Here is a 21,944-nt window from a genome sequence, read left to right on the forward strand (position 1 = left end):
GTTAATATCGTCTCGCGGAAGCGTCCTTGTGTAATTTATTTTCTGTTATTACTAACATACAACAAAGTGTATAGTTACTTGTTCCAAACTGCATATGCAAGTGTATGCGGTCTCCAAGTAATACAACGATTTGAATTAGTCAGATATTGTTCCCATGGCAACTTTATTGGCAATCAAGTGAAGTAATCACTTAACGTGTATAATCTTTATACACAAGGAACCATTACTTTTCCCTTCATTAGCTGGAACACAGTCACTCTGCCAAAGAAGATGATGGACTTGGCATAAATATAACCAGGGATACAGACATCAAAATCTATAACAAATACCATATGCTAAAGATAGCCCGCCCAGTAGATTATATATTCTGATGTAATAACACTTAAACAGTTTCTGCTAGCATACCATGATTCACATGGATGTTCATGTCAACTACATTCGATAATTTCCGCTTAGGGAAATAGTAATCATCAGAGAGTTACAAGAACAATACAAGGTTTAAAAGTGTAATAATCTCAAACACATCTACCTAGCTAGTAGTAGTCAGGACATTAGACTTACAGACTCTATTTAATGAAAGAGTTCTGATACCCTCTTGAGAAACTTTGACCTTCCAAATAAGCTAAAGGAGGTTCCCATGTCAACCTAAAACCTGCAAAACAATGTCATGTTGCAAGAAATTGACAGGTTCAAATATCCACTAATGCGCAAGGGAGATAGAAATCGCACTATTCATTTAAGAACTTTCCTCTAACCTTTAGATCGATGGACTCTTCATAGCTGCTGGTGTTTCCGGATAAATAGTCTGTCCGTTTATCAAGTAAAATAAGGCTCACTTTATAAGTATTAACATAAAGTGCATCGTGATACGGCAACAAGTTAACATTGCAAATGCCAAGATTCTCAATTTTTTCAACTGCAATATCATATGAAACCAACAATCCATTCTCAATTTGACCATTTTTCCTTGAACCTATTGGCTTCACCAAGAAATGAGCAAACTGACGCTGACGACCACCATTTAACTGTTGGGTTATGGGTCTTTTTCCCTTCCTACGTGGATAAATAAAAGCCCAATTTGGACCAACCCATTTTTGCCCATAAGCCCATTCTTATGAGGCAAATATAAGCCTATTTTAGGTCTTATTTTCAGACACAAGAGAGTTTTTCAGCAGCCAAAACGGGGAGAAAAGAGAGATTTTCGCAGTCCAAATTCAGCCTTCATAGCCAACTTCAAATTGCGATTCCCGCTTCGTTTCTTGTCCGATTGAGCTGATTTTTGGACAGCATATTGTCTTCATCTCAATCTTTGATTAGGAACTGACAGAGTTGGATTTGGTGGTCTGCAGCTTCAGTTTTGCTGTCGTGAACAGTAGCTGCGAAATTGGTGATTTTGCTCCTTTAATTCTCTAGATTTGGTGCAATCTTATTTTGTTGTTGCTCGTTGTTTGGCACTTGTTTTGTGGCCAATTTTGGAGAACAATATTGTAACTCTTGGTGATTATAGTGGAGCTTTTGGTCCCGTGGTTTTTTACTCTTCACATCGAAGGGTTTTCCAAGTAAATCTTGGTGTCTTGTGTGATTGATTTCTTATTGTCTTGTTATATTTGTTTGGTTGAATTACTTGCTGCCTTACTATCATATTGCTTGTGGTTGTTTGTCTTCTCTTGGTTCAAATCGAAAAGGGAAAGTATAGACTTGGGTATTTTTCCGCTGTTATCCTGTCAGGCATTCTTTGTTAGTGCCTTGTCTTTCCCAACAAAGTGGTATCAGAGCATTGGTTATTGTTGATTGTCGTTTTGAATGATGGAGGCAAATATGAGCAAAATGGTGTGTTTAACTGGTAGTAACTATCATATTTGGAAAGGCAAGATGAAAGATCTTCTATTTGTCAAGAAGATGCATTTACCTGTGTTTGCTTCTAATAAGCCTCAGTCTTTGAATGATGAAGAATGGGAATTTGAGCATCTGCAGGTTTGTGGCTATATTAGACAATGGGTTGAAGATAATGTTAGAAATCATATTGTGAATGAGACACATGCCAAAAGTTTGTGGGACAAGCTCGAGACACTTTATGCTTCGAAGACTGGCAACAACAAGTTGTTCCTATTGAAACAATTAATGAATATCAGGTATAAAGAGGGCACTCCTATTTCTGATCATATTAATGATTTTCAGGGTGTTCTTGACCAGCTGTCCGGAATGGGTGTAAAGTTTGATGATGAGATACAGGGACTTTGGCTTCTTAATACTCTGCCAGACTCTTGGAAAACTCTTCGAGTTTCTTTAACTAATTCTGCTCCCAGTGGTGTTGTAACCATGGAATATACTAAGAGTGGTGTCTTGAATGAAGAAATGAGAAGAAGATCTCAAGCCTCATCTTCTTCAGCTTCACACTCCGATGTTTTGGTTACTGAAGATAGGGGGAGAAACAAGTCCAGAGGTCAAAATGATAGAGGTAAAAGTAGAAGCAAGTCAAAGTCTAAATACAAGAATACTACATGTGACTATTGCCACAAGAATGGGCATATCATGAAATATTGTTACAAGCACAAGAGAGATATGAGACAACAAAAGAGAGAAGGCGATAATGAAAATCGTGTTGCTGTTGTTGCTAATAATGATCTTCTTGTTTCTTGTGATGAAAATGCCATTAATCTTGTTCGTGATGAGTCTAGATGGTTTGTGGATTCTGGTGCTACTTCTCATGTCACGCCAAAGAAGGAATTATTTTCTTCTTATACTCCAGGTAATTTTGGAACGTTGAAAATGGGCAATAATCATGAAGTTGAAGTTATTGGCATTGGGACAGTTTGTTTGGAAAGTAACAATGGTTCCAAACTAGTTCTTAATAATGTCAAGCATGCTCCAGATGTTCGCTTGAATTTGATTTCTGTGGGATATCTTGATGATGAGGGTTATGTTAATACACTTGGTGCTGGCCAGTGGAAGCTTACTAGAGGTTTGATGGTTGTGGCCCGTGGTGACAAGTTGTCTAACTTGTATGTATTTCAGGGCTCCATGTCCAGAGACTCAGTAAATTTGGTGGAGAATGATACTTCATCAGAGTTATGGCATAGAAGGCTGAGTCATATGAGCGAGAAGGGGATTGATAGTTTGGCTAAGAAAAATTTGCTTTCTGGAGTGAAACAAGCAAAGTTGAAGAAATGTGTTCATTGCTTAGCCGGTAAACAGAAAAGAGTTTCTTTCCAGAGTCATCCGCCTTCAAGAAAGCTCGATTTGCTGGAGTTGGTACATTCTGATTTGTGTGGTCCTTTTAAGGTAAGATCTCATGGTGGTGCACTTTACTTTGTGACTTTTATTGATGATCATTCTCGCAAACTCTGGGTATTTCCTTTGAAGTCCAAGGATCAAGTACTTGATGTGTTCAAGGATTTTCAGGCCTTGGTTGAAAGACAAACAGGGAAGACATTGAAATGCATCCGCTCAGATAATGGTGGTGAGTATATTGGTCCTTTTGATAGATATTGCAGAGAGCAGGGTATTAGGCATCAGAAAACTCCTCCAAAGACTCCTCAGTTGGTTTAGCAGAGAGGATGAACAGAACTCTAGTTGAGAGGGTTAGATGTATGCTTTCAGATGCTAAGCAGTCAGATTCCTTTTGGGCAGAAGCACTTAATACTGCTGCTTATGTTATCAATTTATCTCCTGCTGTTGCTTTAGATGGTGATGTCCCTGACAGAGTTTGGACTGGTAAGAATTTTTCTTATGATCATCTTAGAGTCTTTGGGTGTAAAGCCTTTGTACACGTTCCTAAGGATGAAAGGTCAAAGTTGGATGTTAAAACTAGGCAGTGTATCTTCATTGGTTATGGTCAAGATGAATTTGGCTATCGTTTCTATGATCCTGTTGAGAAGAAACTTGTTAGAAGCCGTGATGTTGTGTTCTTTGAAGACCAAACAATTGAAGATTTTGACAAAGCTGACAAGGCTGATTTTCAGAGTAGTGAGAGCTTAGTTGATGTTGATCCAATTCCTTTGACTATTGCACCGGAAGAAAATCTTCATAATGATGAAAATCAAGTTGATAATGAAGATGGTGATCATGTTCAGAATGACCGGCATGATGTTGTTGATGCTCCAGTGCAAGATGATGTGGTTGTCCAACAACCAATTATAGATGCTCCAGAGAGTTCTCTCAGTCGATCTAGTAGAGAGAGAATTCCTTCATCTCGTTATTCTCCCAATGAGTATGTACTCTTGACTGATGGGGGAGAACCTGAGAGTCTTGATGAGGCCATGAAAAGTGAAGAAAAAGAAAGGTGGTTTGATGCTATGGAAGATGAGATTAAATCCTTGCATGATAATCATACCTTTGATTTGGTTAAGTTACCTAAAGACAGAAAAGCTTTGAAAAACAGGTGGGTTTTTCGGGTGAAACATGAAGATGGTAATCCAGTTCCACGGTACAAAGCTAGATTAGTTGTCAAGGGATTTAATCAGAAAAAGGGAGTTGATTTTGATGAGATATTCTCTCCAGTTGTGAAGATGTCATCCATTCGTGTGGTTCTAGGCTTGGCTGCAAGTCTAGATTTAGAGGTTGAGCAAATGGATGTTAAAACTGCTTTCCTCCATGGTGACTTAGATGAAGAAATTTATATGGAGCAACCGGAAGGTTTTGAAGTCAAGGTTAAAGAGAATTATGTTTTGCAAATTGAAGAAGAGCTTGTATGGTTTGAAACAAGCTCCCAGGCAGTGGTACAGGAAGTTTGGTTCTTTTATGAGTCAGCAGGGCTTCAAGAAGACTTCTTCAGACCATTGTGTTTTTGTGCAAAAGTTCTCTGATGGTGACTTTATTATTGTGTTGCTTTATGTTGATGACATGCTTGTTGTTGGTCATAATACTTGCAGGATTCAGAAGTTGAAGCAAGAGTTGAGTAAGTCTTTTGCTATGAAAGACTTAGGACCAGCAAGGCAGATTCTTGGCATGCAGATTGTCCGTGATAGAAAGGCCAAGAAATTGGTATTATCACAAGAGAAGTACATTCAGAAAGTACTTCGCAGATTCAGCATGGACAAAGCTAAGGTTGTCAGTACACCTTTAGCTATGCACTTCAAATTGAGCACGAAACAGTGTCCTTCTAGTGATGATGAGAAGGAAGATATGAAGAAAGTTCCTTATGCTTCAGCTGTTGGTAGTTTGATGTATGCGATGGTTTGTACAAGACCGGATATTGCTCACGTTGTTGGAGTTGTTAGTCGTTTTCTTTCTAATCCGGGAAGAGAACATTGGAATGCTGTGAAGTGGGTTATGAGATATCTTTGTGGCACTTCTAGTCTGAGTTTGTGTTTTGGTAAAGGGAAGCCTATTCTTTGTGGTTATACTGATTCAGACATGGCTGGTGATGTTGATACTCGCAAGTCTACTTCAGGGTACTTGGTTACTTTTGCAGGGGGAGCTGTGTCTTGGCAATCTAGGTTGCAAAAATGTGTTGCTCTATCTACTACAGAAGCTGAGCTTATTGCTGTCGTTGAAGCTTGTAAAGAATTGCTTTGGATGAAGAGATTCTTGGGGGAACTTGGTTGTGCTCAAGAGAGGTATGTGCTTTATTGTGACAGTCAAAGTGCTATACATCTTGGCAAGAATTCTACGTTCCATGGTCGGTCTAAACACATTGATGTGAGATACCATTGGATTCGAGATGTGTTGGATTCTAAGTTGCTTGAGCTTGAAAAGACTCATACAAATGACAATGGTTCCGATATGATGACTAAAGCTCTGCCAAGAGGGAAGTTTGAAGATTGTTGCATGGTCACCGGGATGGCGGTCTCCTCCACATAGTCGTGAGGGGGAGAATTGTTGGGTTATGGGTCTTTTTCCCTTCCTATGTGGATAAATAAAAGCCCAATTTGGACCAACCCATTTTTGCCCATAAGCCCATTCTTATGAGGCAAATATAAGCCTATTTTAGGTCTTATTTTCAGACACAAGAGAGTTTTTCAGCAGCCAAAACGGGGAGAAAAGAGAGATTTTCGCAGTCCAAATTCAGCCTTCATAGCCAACTTCAAATTGCGATTCCCGCTTCGTTTCTTGTCCGATTGAGCTGATTTTTGGACAGCATATTGTCTTCATCTCAATCTTTGATTAGGAACTGACAGAGTTGGATTTGGTGGTCTGCAGCTTCAGTTTTGCTGTCGTGAACAGTAGCTGCGAAATTGGTGATTTTGCTCCTTTAATTCTCTAGATTTGGTGCAATCTTATTTTGTTGTTGCTCGTTGTTTGGCACTTGTTTTGTGGCCAATTTTGGAGAACAATATTGTAACTCTTGGTGATTATAGTGGAGCTTTTGGTCCCGTGGTTTTTTACTCTTCACATCGAAGGGTTTTCCACGTAAATCTTGGTGTCTTGTGTGATTGATTTCTTATTGTCTTGTTATATTTGTTTGGTTGAATTACTTGCTGCCTTACTATCATATTGCTTGTGGTTGTTTGTCTTCTCTTGGTTCAAATCGAAAAGGGAAAGTATAGACTTGGGTATTCTTCCGCTGTTATCCTGTCAGGCATTCTTTGTTAGTGCCTTGTCTTTCCCAACGCACTATTCATTTAATAACTTTCCTCTAACCTTTAGATCGATGGACTCTTCATAGCTGCTGGTGTTTCCAGATAAATAGTCTGTCCGTTTATCAAGTAAAATAAGGCTCACTTTATAAGTATTAACATAAAGTGCATCGTGATACGGCAACAAGTTAACATTGCAAATGCCAAGATTCTCAATTTTTTCAACTGCAATATCATATGAAACCAACAATCCATTCTCAATTTGACCATTTTTCCTTGAACCTATTGGCTTCACCAAGAAATGAGCAAACTGACGCTGACGACCACCATTTAACAACTACAAAATATCATCAACAACACCAACATTGAACATAATGTGGCTATTGATACTGAATTGTTTCACCCATGATTCTGGATGACCATACTCTTCCATCCTCCAAATATCAATTGTTCCATCATCAATTCATTATCAAACAAAGTGACTCCTCTGACACAAAAAGGTTGAACACTAAACGAAAAACCAACAACTAGACTATCCGGTACCATCATCTCCCTGAACGTCTCGTCCTGCATATCAAACAGAACAATCATCATATCACAAGACACTCCTAGTTTGCATTTAGCAGCCACCCAATGGCAAGCCCCATTCACATAAACTCCCGGTATCCGCTCATAGAATTTAAAAATATGGAGCAACATGAGTAATATCTTGCCAAACACCAGTGCGCTACTTATAAACCTCAACATGTGGTGGTACTAGTAAGCCACCCATATAATCATCAGTGTGTACTATTCTTACCACCTTATAGTCATTACAAACAGAATCATATCCAAACCCAAGAGTATGTTGAAAGGGACCATGTCTCTCAAACGTAAAAATTGATTTCGGAAGTTTTACTGACTTAATAAACATCCCAATATCTAGACAGATCATCAGAAAGGCATAAAAGTCCATTACAACTACCTATAATATTAAACTGACTTTCAAACGCATCAAATGGCACAACATCAAATTGAACATAATTATCAAATTTTTCATTGTCATAGAATAAAGCATACATTTCTTTTACTGGTTCTTCGGAGCAATGATGTACTAGCAAGTAATCATCATCTTTGTTGCTGTTGTTGAGGTGTATGGAGATAAAATTAGGGCAGTAATGAGAGAATACCATGATTTGCAGACGCTTGTGCACTCAATGATGGATTTTGTGGGTAATCTTAGAAATACTTCAATCAATACCTCTTGCGGCAAATACTCAGTCGATGGATAAGATTATGACACGAGTATATCCGTTAGTATAAAAAAGGGTATATACACAACTATTTCTCAGTCATGTGGAGAGTGAGAAAAGAGTAACAGGGAAGAGGTAACTTCTGGTGAATACAACAAATGATGAACAAACTTCACCTTTACTAACTAATAGCAATTCAGTATATAGAAGATGAACAAAAATTGATCAAGAGGAAGAAGAATCGATATAACAAAAATGGAAAAACAAAACATATTTTCCTTTCTGGAATACATGCTGAAATAACCTTCCGTTCATCCTTACGCGCTGTACAATTGATCAAGTATCTTAAGTAAGAATAGGTTTCACTTCTCAAAGTTCCTTGTCAACTATATCTAGACAACAAGTTCCAAGCAAGCAAAGCAGCTCCGATGGCAGGTTCCACCTAATACCAAAGAGTTGAGAAAATGAGATGACCAATTAGTTGAGTGAAATTGCTAGGCAGTGAGCCTAGTGATGTGCAACGTTAGCAAAACCAGTTAAGATTTCGCACAATCCAGGATAGTGTTTTTGGTGAAGTGTCGCCTTTTTATTATTCAATAAGAAATTATATCGAGCATTACTGAGGAAAATATGCTTACCTTCGGACAAATAGGATGAACCCCCGGGAAGTCCTTGCATATACAGTTAATGACTTCTCTTCCTATATCCCATTTCTTGTTGGCTTCAAGAACACCTCCAACCATAACAAGAGGAAATGCATCATTTCCGTCTACAGAGAATTTAATTCAGAAATCAACTTGTTAGTCATGCCTGGAGACAATTTTGTGCAAGTGATGAGTAAGATAAGTTTGATGATGCAATAAAAAGGAACATTTTTGGGGGAAATAAAGAGCTTTTAATAATGAAGTCAACTAACGCGCACAATTTTTTAGCACACTGGATTGCTGCTGAATAAGTAATAATGACTTCTCAATCATGCTACATCTTGATAAATCTTAGTTAGACCTAATAAATCACCCAGCAGTTTCAAATCCTATATAATATATGACACAAAGTAAAGAAGAATTTTCTCCCAAGGTAGGGGTAAGGTCTGCGTACACCCCACGCTCTTCAGACCCACTTATGGGATCACACTGGTGTATTTATCATGTATTGTCGTATCAACATATTCTGTTGATAATTTGCTTAGGACTTAGAGGGATTCTTTTGAAAACTCAAGTTATAGCTAATATTTAGCTTTAAAGATACAACTAAACAGATCATTTACTCCCAATATTTGATACCTCAAAAAGCAAAGCATTATCCTAGTTCTTTCCCTTTAAAAAAAACTTTAAGGTGGCCTTGTTAACTTCCACATAAACTTGATGGAAGAAACACATTCCACTAGTTTGACATCAATTCTCAATCAGATGATGTCATTCTCTACATTATTCAAAATCAATTGTATAATTGAGGAAGTCCATTATTTGAAAAAGTTTAAAATTATAGAACCTGTAAACGTTTAGTATATGCAATCTCAAGAAGAAACTATAAAAGTGCAATTGCTTCAGATCACTACTATTCCTTTTTCCAGCACCACACTTCTCAACTATGACTCTTATAGGCACGTTCCAAGTCAAGCATAGAGTAGCAAAAGATTAAATCATGATTAAAGTTCTGTTTCATGTAAAATACTTCAGCAGAATTCACAGCAAAGTCATATTTTCAGAAGAAAACACATAAACTGATTTACCAAATTTTTAAGGCTAAGCTCAGTGCTTGGAGGTAATAAATATGGAGAGACTGATACAGATACATACAGAGATCTAGATATGGAAGATATCAAAACATTTTCATGTAACTGCAGCCCTAAAAGGCAAATCACTTAATCGATTGACAGCATACCTTTACCACACAACTGTAGTCTTCTAACAACAGCTTTAACACTCGAAGCTAATTCTTGAACAGCATTTTTCAATATCTTATTTGCTATTTCATCACCTCCCTCTGCACAAGTCACTACCACTGGAACAAGAGCCGCAATCCGAGCCCAAGATGGATCTGAATAGGTCCACCTGAAAATTAATGAAAAAATGTTCTGATCCAAAGAGCTCTTGTGCATACAAATCCGATAAGCCCCATGAAGGAACTACGAAAAACAATAGAAGTATCTAAACAGAAAAAACAAATCAAGAAGATCTAACTTAGTAGTTCAAGGTTTTACTATTATTCTCAAATAGAAGATTAGAGCAACTGCTTGTCAAGAGCATAAGTATATATACTGTATATATGTTACAAGAAATGATATATTCCTTCAGGACTATGCATAAGTCAGTAAAGACACCCATGATGTAGGATGATGCAAGATATGAATGAAAATTTTATTCAGGCTAATGAAGACATGAATATATATGGATGCATAAAAAATCAACCTAGAAGAGATAAGAGACTGCCATAGTTTCCCTATAATGAACGGATAAGTAAAAAGCATGATAACATTTTTATATTTTACTCAAAAGTCTCAAACAAGTTACTACAACGTTGCCTCCATGGTAGTGAAAACTTTGTTGATGAAGAATATTATCTCAGAGCATGCAGAGTCCTATTTAGAATCAATTTGCGACCTCTACTATATGTATCATATGTGCTTTGACCATGAAAAGATAATTCACCAAACACACAAAGCCCAAAGGACACATGAACTCCTTTCCCTGCTAGATAATTTTAAAGATGAGAAATGGTATTTTGATTAATCAAAAAATGGATTATATTTTAGACAGGGATAACTCATAATCAACATAAACATAAGCGTGCAAAGTTAATATATAATATCGTTATGCATATACACTATGATAACTGGTGAATGTTTTAAATATTGTTCCTTTGACATCCAAGGTGTCAAGTTCAAATGTGATCCCTATGCATTTAAAAAGGAAAACTCTTTGAAAATATGAGTAAAGTCCACAAATGTGCATGCATCTTTTCATTAACAAATTTTGACGATGAGCTACTGTTTGTTCATGTCTTTGAGGTAGTAAATTGTTTAAAAGAACAACTGACGCATAAGAAAAGTTGATGAGATTAGTGATTCAAGTTTCGATGAAGTACCCAATAAGCTCATCAGGAGAAGAAAGATCCAGCTTCCTTAGAATACTTGGCGTAAGTGCAGTGTATGGACCACGACCATCATAGGCTCTAACTGCAGCAGTCAATGCCTGTGCAGCTATACCATATCCACTGCATGTGAACAAGAAATAGATCCTTCAAAGTTAACAAAACAAAGAAAAAGTACAACAATCAAAAGATTTAAAAAGCCATTGCTGCCTAAGTAAATCAACAGGACAAATTCAGAAAAAAAAATTGTCTCAAACAGGATCAAAACAAAACGTGTACTACAGAGCCAGGTAGTTTTTTTTTTTATAATGACAGAGCCAGGTAGTTTGAAAAAGCATAAAAATGGAAACTTAAAATGACAAGGTAATGGAATCTGGTATGAGGTTTGGAAGATCAAAGATGTAACCAAACAGATAACTTCCACTAGGAATTCTTTAAGCTTAAATATGAAACAGCAGAAAATTAGGGGGGAAATCTTCAGATGTAAGTGCCCATTTTGTCAGCCAAATATCTCAAATGAAGCATCATCAGCAACAACTTTTATTAGCTCTCTAACGTTCACAGTAGACAATGAACTTGTGAAATGCGGGAGAAGAAGCCAGAAGGATGAAATATCACTTTAAATCCTAAAAATAAGACGATTAATGCAGTGAAGCCGTGCAATGCATACCTTCCCCAATCTCCTAATACAGGCCCAGCACCAGCAGCTCTAGCATCTCTCCCATCTTCAGTGAAACCATAAGCAATTGTTCCTGTACCAGCAATAAGGACACAACCATGAAGCTTTCCCATTGTTCCACTTGCAAGAGCTGCAACAGCATCATTCTGAACAAAGAATTGGACATGGCTGGGGAATATATCTCTACAAGAAATTAAGGGAAAGGAATTTAGGGGAAAGAAATATACCAAAGTAAATATGAAGTCAAAGAAGAGAAAAATAACGAAATATAGCAGATAAACAGCAGTGCGATGAACCCAAATTACGAGCACTGACAAATTCAGAAGACGGGAAGGAAAATGAAAGAAACTCTCCAGTGATAACTCACTAGATGATGTGCCAAATGGTGACACATGGAGTCAAGTCTTCAATCACCATGTATGAAGGATAAAGGGAAATACAATTCATCTTCAATGGCTAGAAAGAGAACTTTCATTAAAGATCATATAATAATTTTCAAATTTTCCAACCATTTCGAACAGTCTTGGTACAATTGGGTATTCCAATAGAGCAGTATCTCATCTCTAATGGCACTTCATTGCACCTCATAGCAGCAGAGGCACACTAGGAACACAGCATATAGAAACTAGCCACTAGTGCTGAACACACACAATAAAAGTAAAGCACATGAAAATTTTGATATGGGAAGACAATAAGAAAGTGTCAATTTTTTAAACATACCTAAGCCAGTTCATTATTCGTTCTATATCTGTTGGATGGTTGACTCCAGAGACAGCCAAACAAACAGCTTGCACACAAAAACGTGCTGAGCCTGCTTTTGAAAGAGCATCAGCCATGACTAGCTCTAAAGCATCCCTCGCGGCGCTTTCTGTAAAAGAGTTTTTATCAAGAACAACGGCCAGTAGAGAACTGATCCTTAAACTAAGTAGACAAAATTAGAACGGACAACAGTTTCCTGTCACATATCCTCGCAATAGTCCACATAGAGATTTCAAAAATATTTATCTTCAACTAAAGCTAACTGTTTTCCTCCCCAAAACATTTATCACCAGTTATTTATCAAAATACATCTTGCACTGTTTGGATACCATTGCCAAAAGGCACCAACTTAATTTGCCATAAATTTTCGCTAGTTGTTGATAGTTTAGGTAGTTAACGCAAACAATAATATAGTTCAAATAGAAAACTCGCAAAAACGTGCAAAAGGAAATACCTCCTACGCTATTGTGATTGGAGCATCCAGCAACTGCTCGAGAGAGAATAGGAGGAGGTTCGGGTAAATCATCAGCAAAAGGGATAAGAGGCATACAAACACAAACAGTACAAGTGGTATCACCATCCAATCCCAATATGACTTCTCTCTGATCACAAAACCCATCTCCAAGAAGCTGCATTTCTTCCTCAAAATCCCATATTTCTCCATTCCTATACCTCTTCATTTTCCAGTCAAGAATTCCCAGTAAAATTGGCAGGTGAAATGGGGGTTCTTGAAGCTGAAGAAAAAGAAGGAAAAAAGCCATATTTTAATTTGTTTAGTAGAATCCATCGATTGAATAGAATATTGGGACGGCAACGAAAAGACAAGTGCTAAGAAGGGGCGTAAGAAATTGACGGATGTTTTCGTATTGGGTCTTTGTAGGGATTAAAAAAGATTGATTTGTTGGACTAGTGTTTTGTAGCTTTTGGTTTTCATACAAGGACTGCAGAGTGAAGAAAGCTCCACAACTTTCTTTATTCGCCATTTCCACCATTTCTCTTTGTATCTTTCTCTTATTCCTTAGTCCCATTTTATAATCTTCCGATTTTCGATGATCCATTGTCCGTTTCTTGTTTAATACGCATCCACACTCTCATCATATCTAAGGATCAATGTCAATAGTAACCTGAAATTGCGTAATATCTCATCTTTATCATCAATATCATATCTTATCACATCTCTTCTCAAACTTACACGTGCCTTTATTAGTAGCCTCTATAACTAATTTCTCACACATTTTATTGCTGTGTCTATGCATATCTCTCGTCACATATCTAAATCATCTAAGTCCCGCTTCTGTTATCTTGTTTATCGCGGAAGCCACACTTATCTTGTCTTGAATATTCTCTTTTGTAATTTTATCACTCCTAGTATGACCATACATTCACCTCATCTTCGCAACATGTATCTTCTAGATATGAAAGCTTTTCATTGACCAACACTCAGTCTTATACATCAATACTAATTTAACCACCACTCACAAAACACAAGAAGTTACCTTTGAGTTTTAAACACTTTAAGAGTATTTGAATAAATTTAAAAGTGCTTAATTAAAAACACTTATATTAAATTAAAATGATAAAAATAAGTCAAAATTTATCCGTTGAGTTTTCTAACTTAAAGTCAAAAGTCAATCCTTATTTGAACACATATTGAGTTGGCATTTAAATCGTATCATATCTAAAATTTAGGACTGTTCTGAGGAGATTTTGAGTTGTCAGAAATTTAAAAACTATATATATATATATATATATATATATATATATATATATATATATATATATATATATATATATATATATATATATATATATATATATACGCGCTCAACATTGAACTTTCAGAAAATACTTATTTATGTCATCAGTTAAAAGTTTGGTTCATCTATGCCATTACCGTTCAAGAATATGCTCATTCATGCCATTATTTTTTAATATTGATTTTGCAAAATCACTTTTGACACGTGACCAATTGTAATTACGCCACGTCATCAATTTTTTAAATAAAAAAAAGTCAATGTTCTGGAAAAAAAATTGAATTAATTTTTTTGATTTTTTTATTGAAAAAATTGATGATGTGGATTATAATTGGCCACATTATCAATTTTTTAAACAAAAAAATGAAAATCTGAATAAAAATTGAATTATTTTTTAAAAATATCTTTTTTATCAAAAAAAATTAATGACGTGGCTGAATTACAATTGGTCACGTGTCAAAAATGGTTTTGCAAAACCATTGTTAAAACAACAACGGCATGAATGAGTCTTTTCTTTAACAGTAATGACATAAATTAGTCAAACTTTTAACTAATGACATAAATAAGCATTTTCTGAAAGTTCAATGACATATATGAGTTTTATCCCTGTATAGCGTATACATTACTAATAGACATAATACATATATTGGACCCTAAACTTGGCTTCAAATTTTAACTTTGACCTCCAACTTTCATATGCACAAACAGACACTTTAACTATCCAACTTTTAAATAAACAAACACATGAGTCCTACATGACATAATACACGTAGCACACCACGTAGGACAAAAAATGACATGTAGGATTACATGTCGGACATGTGTGTCTATTTGTTCAACTTTATAGAAGTTTAAGTGTCTATTTGTGCACATCCAAAATTGAAGGGCATAAATATGATTTGAAACCAAGTTAAAGGACATATTTATGTATTATGCCTTACTAATATATCCTTATTCATATACAAATATATACTATATTTTGATAATATCAATACCATTGTTGATTTTCTTTTGTCACCTAAGAAGCCCTAAAAGATAAAATGTTGTAACAAACATATCCAAGCCCAGCCCAAAATTTGTTGGGCTTATTTGAACTATAATGACTCAAGCAAGTGCAGCCCTATCTATTGTCCATTCAGAATGCGAAACAACCCCAGCCCAGTTATCTATGGATCTTGGACTCTAGTTTTAGCTAACTTCTCTTCCTCTTCTTAAACCCTTCACAAAATACACCAAAACCCCCTTTTTGATCCCAAAACCCCTTTAGCTCCAAAATATCTCTACAGCCTCTGCTTTCCAGAGCCAAAGTATCGGACCCCTCAACCGCCTTCCATATTTTGCTGGGTAAATCAGTTGCTTCTTTCGTCTTTTTCATAAACCCTTCTATACCATTTTGTTGATCTCTTCTCTGTTGGCATATTTGAAGAATGAATAGTCTTGTTCTATTGAAGAAGTCTTCTTCTTTACATGCCTCGAAAAGGGTTGCTCTTAATGCCCTTACTCATCTATTCTTCTCGCCGTCGACGTCCGGCGAAGACAAGTTCATTTCGGGAAACACTCAATTTAACAGCTTTACCACTGTTAGTACGGCTAATACTTCGACAAATGGAAACTGGGTTGATAGGAAATTTGGGGTTTCTGTAAGAGGGTTTCATTCAGGTCGGTATTTACGAGCTGGATATGCAGTGGCGAATTTACCTGAGGATGATGAAGGACTTGAGATATCAAAACTTGGTATATCTCAGGAGATCGTTTCTGCTTTGGAGAAAAAGGGAATTACTAAGCTCTTTCCTATTCAGGTTATCCCTCAAAGCAACTATCATTTCTATTTGGACAAAATTGTATCTTTTTCAGCTTTTAGGGTGCTTTGGTGTTTTACCTAATGTTACTTAGGTATAAAATTAAGTGATATATGGTAATCCTACTGTTTTAAGGAAGATTGTCAATGGGTTGATTGAATCGAGTTATATGAATATATGTTCATTGGAGAAAACATTTTTGCAATACCAAACAAAGGTGTAATGTGTTCCTGGAAGTCTTTTGTTGTTGAAGACATGAAGTTAAATATTCTCTTGGTTTGAGTAACTGAGGGTTGTATCATTTACTCCCGTGAGGTGTCGGCTAGCTTTTTCACAAGGCAGTTGACATTCTTATAAAGGCGTGAGGGTGAGGTTGGTTCGCTAGCTTCTGTAACGAGGAAGTTGCATTTTTCTAAAGGCGCAACTCATCTATTTTCATGCTACCTTCCACCAATACGGTTACTATACAATTTTGACAAAGGCTTAAGCTGGTGGGAAGTAATCATTTAAATTTTATTGTGGCTGCTAGAGTCTTAACCTTGGCCCTCTGAGGTTTTCAATCCTTCATTGACTGCTAGGAATTTTGTTTGAGACTTGAACAGATGGGAAGAAACACTTGGTTTTATTGTCTCTGCTAGAATTTTAACCTTTGTCCTCAAGGTTTTGATCACTTCATCTGCCACTAGGTCGCACCATTAGTTGCCTAATACGATGCTTAATATATCAAGGTTTTCGATCACTTCATTTGTTAGTTACCTAATACAATGCTAAGTATATCAAGATTTTCTACTTTGAAGTTTCCGTTTAGAATGATCTGTCCACTTGTGTTTTAGTTGGTGAAATGAGCTTAATTTAGTCATGTACAGTATGTTTTAATGCATAGCCTTAGGTTAATTTCTTCACGAGATGCAAGGCAAAGAGAGGCATGACTTTAATTTTCTTTTGGGTTGTGCAGAGAGCTGTTCTGGAACCAGCAATGCAAGGATCTGACATGATAGGTCGAGCTAGAACTGGAACTGGGAAGACACTAGCTTTTGGGATTCCCATCATGGATAAGATCATTCGCTTCAATGAGAAACATGGGTTTGTCCTGTCTGCTTTCTCTCTGGGCTTTTATAGTTTTAGTAGTACAAATATGATAGCAGCATTATGTAATGTTTTTTCATCTGCTAGGCTTGGCAACTTTATTAAAGTTTGATTCTGAATATTTGTTGCGAATTTTGACCTAATTACAGTTGTAAAATACTAACTATGTGTTTATTCTCTATAATGTAGACGTGGAAGGAATCCTTTGGCTTTAATCTTGGCGCCTACCAGAGAACTTGCTAAACAAGTGGATAAAGAATTTTTTGAATCTGCTCCTGGTCTGGATACGCTGTGTGTTTATGGTGGTGTTCCCATTTCACGCCAAATGAGTTCCCTGGACAGGGGAGTTGATGTTGTTGTGGGAACGCCAGGTCGGATTATTGATCTGCTGAAGAGGGGTGCTTTGAATTTGGCAGAAATCCAGTTTGTTGTTCTAGATGAAGCTGATCAAATGCTTAATGTGGGTTTTGCGGAGGATGTCGAGACCATATTAGAAAATGTTCCGCAGAAGCACCAGACACTGATGTTTTCAGCCACAATGCCCAGTTGGATATTAAAAATTACCAACAAGTTCCTGAAAAATCCAGTTCACATTGATCTTGTGAGACCATAAATGCTCAACATTTTAATACAAATTTCCTTAATTTTTTAGAACTTTGGAGGCTAATTTTTCGATATATCCCAGGTAGGAGATTCTGATCAGAAACTGGCTGATGGGATTTCTTTGTTTTCAATTGCTTGTGATATGCATCAGAAACCCGCAATTCTTGGACCTCTGATAACTGTATGGAGATATACTTTCAGTCTCCTCTGTCTCACCTTATACCTATCATATTGTTCTAAGTCGCTCTCTATTTATTTCCACCAACATAAAGATAATGGTCTTTCTGTTGTCTAATTTTTTGATAATCCTTAATCTCTGAAACTGAGCATTTCATTTTTGCAGGAGCATGCAAAAGGAGGCAAGTGTATTGTTTTTACTCAAACTAAACGTGATGCTGATAAATTGTCGTATGTAATGCAAAAGAGTTTCAACTGTGAAGCTTTGCACGGGGACATCTCACAAACCCAGAGGGAGAGAACTTTATCAGGTTTTCGCCAAGGTCAATTCAATGTTTTGGTGGCTACTGATGTTGCTGCTCGAGGACTTGATGTACCTAATGTTGATCTGGTTGGTCTTTTGTTCTCATATTTGTGATTTTAAGTTCAATAATCACTGCATTTCTTCTCTTTCATCTGTACTATCCAGCAATAGAGCAGGCAACATATTAGAAAACCCTCTGTTAGAACCTGTTGATCAACAAACCAATAACATGACATGTAATAGAAGGGGTTCAGTGGAAGTTGCATATTTAAATAGCAACCTTGCCTGATCCTTCATGTTTTTAAGGTTTATCATTTAATAACTCAATACCACTTTACTTGAATGCAGACTAAGCAATTTCTTCAGTTTCCTCTCCTTTGAAACACTTTTTGTAGGGGTCTTTATATAGTCTATGTTTGATGTTATACATCTCTAAAGCATTTGTCAATTGTGAGAAGATGTATCTGAAAGTAGCAGTCTTTTCTACATATTTAAAGCAATAAGGTACGATCATGGGTGAAGCTATGTAGAACCAAGGAGATTCCGTTGATATCCTTCGTCGGAAACTAAACTCCGCAAATAGGTCAAGAACGAGTGCTTTAATTATACATAGACTATTGAATCCCCTTGAGATAAAAGAGCATTCTAGTTTAGTGGGAATGAGATTGCTTTAGATCCCACAGATTTGCTCCCAAATGTGATATTCTAGTAATATTTTGGATTCCCTGCATAAACTTGGAAATATTTTGCTGCTCAGGTGGTACATTATGAGCTTCCAAACTCATCAGAGATCTTTGTTCATCGATCTGGTCGAACTGGGCGTGCTGGGAAGAAAGGAAGTGCAATTCTGATTCATTCGTCAGGCCAACATAGGGATGTGAAAGGAATCGAACGTGATGTAGGATGCAGATTTATCGAGGTAAGGCGGCTAAAATCGGTGATGCTTTTACTTTTTGATGTCATCTATTCATATTTTTCCCACATTATTTTTTATGGCACTGATGAATGTGAGCCTCAGTTGGAGAAAAGAGCTTTATGCTCAAGAAGACGTCTGTGCGAGTTGTGACTGCTGTAACTAATTAGTGCTAAAGGGGCTGCTGTTTACTTCTGCATTCTTTCTTTTTCATGGGGTCAAAAAAGTTAAAAGTATTTTACGAAGAATCATAAGTTCTCACCACCAAATATTTTGTGAATGCAGTAAGAATAGCGCATTTTAGTGTTAACTTTGACGATTCAGACATTTTTGGCCTTCTTTTGCACCTCTGTTACTATTACTATTGAGGATATCTCTCAATGATTTCAATGTAGTAACTCAAGCAGATATGCCTCATGAAATGGGATGTTAGGAATAGTATTTGTTGGCATATTGTAAATGGCTGTAGTTAGGTCCAGTACATCTTTGTCATGCTTTACTATGTGAGGGAGATGTGGCAGTGTGCTATTATTTGAATACTAGTGTAAACAAACTAAAAATTTTATGTCTTTGAAGTAGTTCATGTTCTTGTGTAATTTACTTCATGGAGCACGATTTGTCACACTCTTCATATCTTTTGTGTCTTGCCCTCTTGTTGAGAGAGTGACAAGTAGAGTTGAATCTTTATTTATTTGGGAATTTCAAAATCAGTGATTTTCTATTTCCTATCACAATCTTACTTGATTGAATAGTATTGAATCTTGAGAGTACACAGACTGGAATGGAGCTGAAAATGTAGCAGCTTATAGTTGGCTCCAGCAATTATCTAGTCTTTTCAATTAAGTATCGTAATCCTCCTGTTCTAACTTGGCCAAATTCGGTGAATTGTAAGGCTATTTCTTATTATCTCTTATTTTCATGTATTTGGTGAAAAAAGCTTCCAAGGATAGAAGTAGAGGCTGGAGCAACAGACATGTTCAGTGACATGGGCAGAGGTGGGGGCCGCTTTGGCTCTTATGGAGGCATGGGAGGTGGTCGGTTTGGTGATTCTGGTTCAGGTCGCTCTGGTGGCTATGGAAATTCTGGCGGCAGGTTTGGGGGGCAAGGCGGATATTCTGGTCGAACAGGTGGATTTGGTGGATCTGGTTTTGGACGATCAGGAGGTAGCTTTGGTGGATCAAGCTCAGGTCGCTCGGGGAATTTTGGTGGTTCCGGGGACATGCGTGACTCCAATCGCCAGGGAGGATTTGGTAATTTTGGTGGTTCAGATCGTAGTGGCGGTTTTGGAAGTTCAAACCGGACTGGTGGCTTTGGAAACTTCGAGAGTTCAAACCGCTCAAGTGGTTTTGGAGGATTTGGTTCAGGCCGCTCTAGTGGATTTGGTGATTCACGCTCTGACAATGAAAATCGTTCTGGGAAGAAATTTTTCTAGTTCTTTCTGTAAGGCAAGTTCCTTGTTTTCTATTGATGAATTTGATGTTCTCACCCATATCTTCATTGATAATTCTCCATTTGTTCCTACTTGTATACAAAATTATTTAGCGGGACTTACTAATACTATGACAGTAACAATAATAATCATAAACTGAACAAAGAGGTTTGAAGATAGGAAATAAAAGGTCGTCTTTGATTTAACAATTAAAAAAAGAAGCTCGACTCTTTGATATATCAGTAATTATCAAGCACGTGTGGCTGATCTGTTTTACAGTGCACCATGAGTTTAAATGGTTTGCCCCTGTAAGAATGGCTGTTTGGATTTGGAATAGTTTCACCTATAAAACCTTTCTGAAGTTGCCTGTTGTCAAAAGAACATGAAACATCTTAGAGCGGAATGATTTAAAAGTAGGATATTACAACCAACTCACAATTGTCTTCCAGATATAAATATGAAGTGGTTTTCCCATTTTGATTGGTTTGTTACCAGTGTGTGACGCTGTTGAAACCTGTGCATATGCTGCAGACTCAGATGTTGCATGTAGTTGTTGTACGTATTGTGTCCCATGCCGTTCCTTACTTGAGAAAATAAGGGGATATTTTACCAAAGATAGTTTTGTTTGTTATGTGGACGGAAATTCTGCAGATTGTCCTGTTATGTACATCATAAGATGCTCCTCTAAGGATTTACCCCTAGTGTTATGTTTTTGAGGTAATCTACTTGTTTGTTTAACAGGTGTGGGCACTGTGAATATGGCTTATTGGGAATGACCATGAAGAGACAAATGTGCGACTGATGTCCAATTTGTGAAGCATATGTGTTGATTATCAGGTTTTGTTTAGATTTGCAGTAGTTCCAGAATATGATTTTACAACTAAAATGCTATACGTAGAGAATTCCATAAGAAATAACCATTTAATATCCACTTGGTTTCCACCTATATGTAATCTTTAGCTATCAAGAACACCGTCTTTTGCTTACCCGCTATTATATTGTCTCTTAGTCATAATTTTTTATCATCTCAAGCTTAATGTTAAGCTGCGATACCCGAGCTATTGTTTGAAATTCTGCAGTAAAGCAGTATGCAGTGACGGTTTAGATATTTTAATCTCAGTTTGCAAAAAAGAAAAACTATGCACCAGTACTCTTTTTAGATGAATGTACTAATTGTGTATATAGGATGCTTGGATACAAGGCTGCCATAGAAATTTTGTGGGTGTTAACAGTTGCTTGAGGTTCATATTTCCCTCTTATGTGGGGTTAATTTTTCTAATACAAAATGTTAAGTGAAGTGAATTATTATCTCTTTATAAGCCTAGACACAAATGTCTTTCGTTCCCATTTTATAACAAGCTCCCTCAAATCCCTGCTGAATATATGTTATTTGAGATAATGGTTTATTTTACTCTTTCTGTGGCTTTCAAATTTCAGTTTGTTTTTAACATAACTGTTATAGTACATGAAGGCTTAGCCATTCTAAAGATATAAAATTAGTAAAACTGTTATTTTTCTTGGGGAAAAAGTCTTGTATATTCTTGCTATGAAAGTGATTTATGTATAATACTGATATCGTTATAGAAATGAGAACAAAA

At 36.7% G+C, this 21,944-nt stretch overlaps 2 protein-coding genes across 2 annotated transcripts; one reads left to right on the forward strand and one right to left on the reverse strand.

Moving 5' to 3' along the window:
* Positions 1-7,781: 7,781 nt before the first annotated feature.
* LOC101249937 (uncharacterized) lies at positions 7,782-13,283 on the reverse strand. The gene is made up of 7 exons (XM_004243575.5): positions 12,736-13,283; positions 12,243-12,390; positions 11,514-11,705; positions 10,838-10,966; positions 9,635-9,804; positions 8,389-8,519; positions 7,782-8,192 (listed from the first exon to the last, which is right to left on the reverse strand). The coding sequence occupies exons 1-7, from the start codon at positions 13,040-13,042 to the stop codon at positions 8,133-8,135; spliced, it is 1,137 nt and encodes a 378-aa protein (XP_004243623.2). The 5' UTR covers positions 13,043-13,283; the 3' UTR covers positions 7,782-8,132.
* A 1,878-nt stretch (positions 13,284-15,161) lies between these two features.
* Positions 15,162-21,460, forward strand: LOC101249660 (DEAD-box ATP-dependent RNA helicase 53, mitochondrial). The gene is made up of 8 exons (XM_010325633.4): positions 15,162-15,834; positions 16,790-16,917; positions 17,110-17,521; positions 17,606-17,704; positions 17,867-18,091; positions 18,762-18,923; positions 19,855-20,362; positions 21,088-21,460. Exons 1-7 carry the CDS (start codon positions 15,463-15,465, stop codon positions 20,347-20,349), a joined length of 1,893 nt encoding a protein of 630 aa, XP_010323935.3. The 5' UTR covers positions 15,162-15,462; the 3' UTR covers positions 20,350-20,362; positions 21,088-21,460.
* The last annotated feature ends 484 nt before the right edge of the window (positions 21,461-21,944 follow it).

Source organism: Solanum lycopersicum, chromosome 7 (genome assembly GCF_036512215.1).
Source record: "Solanum lycopersicum chromosome 7, SLM_r2.1".
In the NCBI taxonomy this organism is placed as follows: domain Eukaryota; kingdom Viridiplantae; phylum Streptophyta; class Magnoliopsida; order Solanales; family Solanaceae; genus Solanum; species Solanum lycopersicum.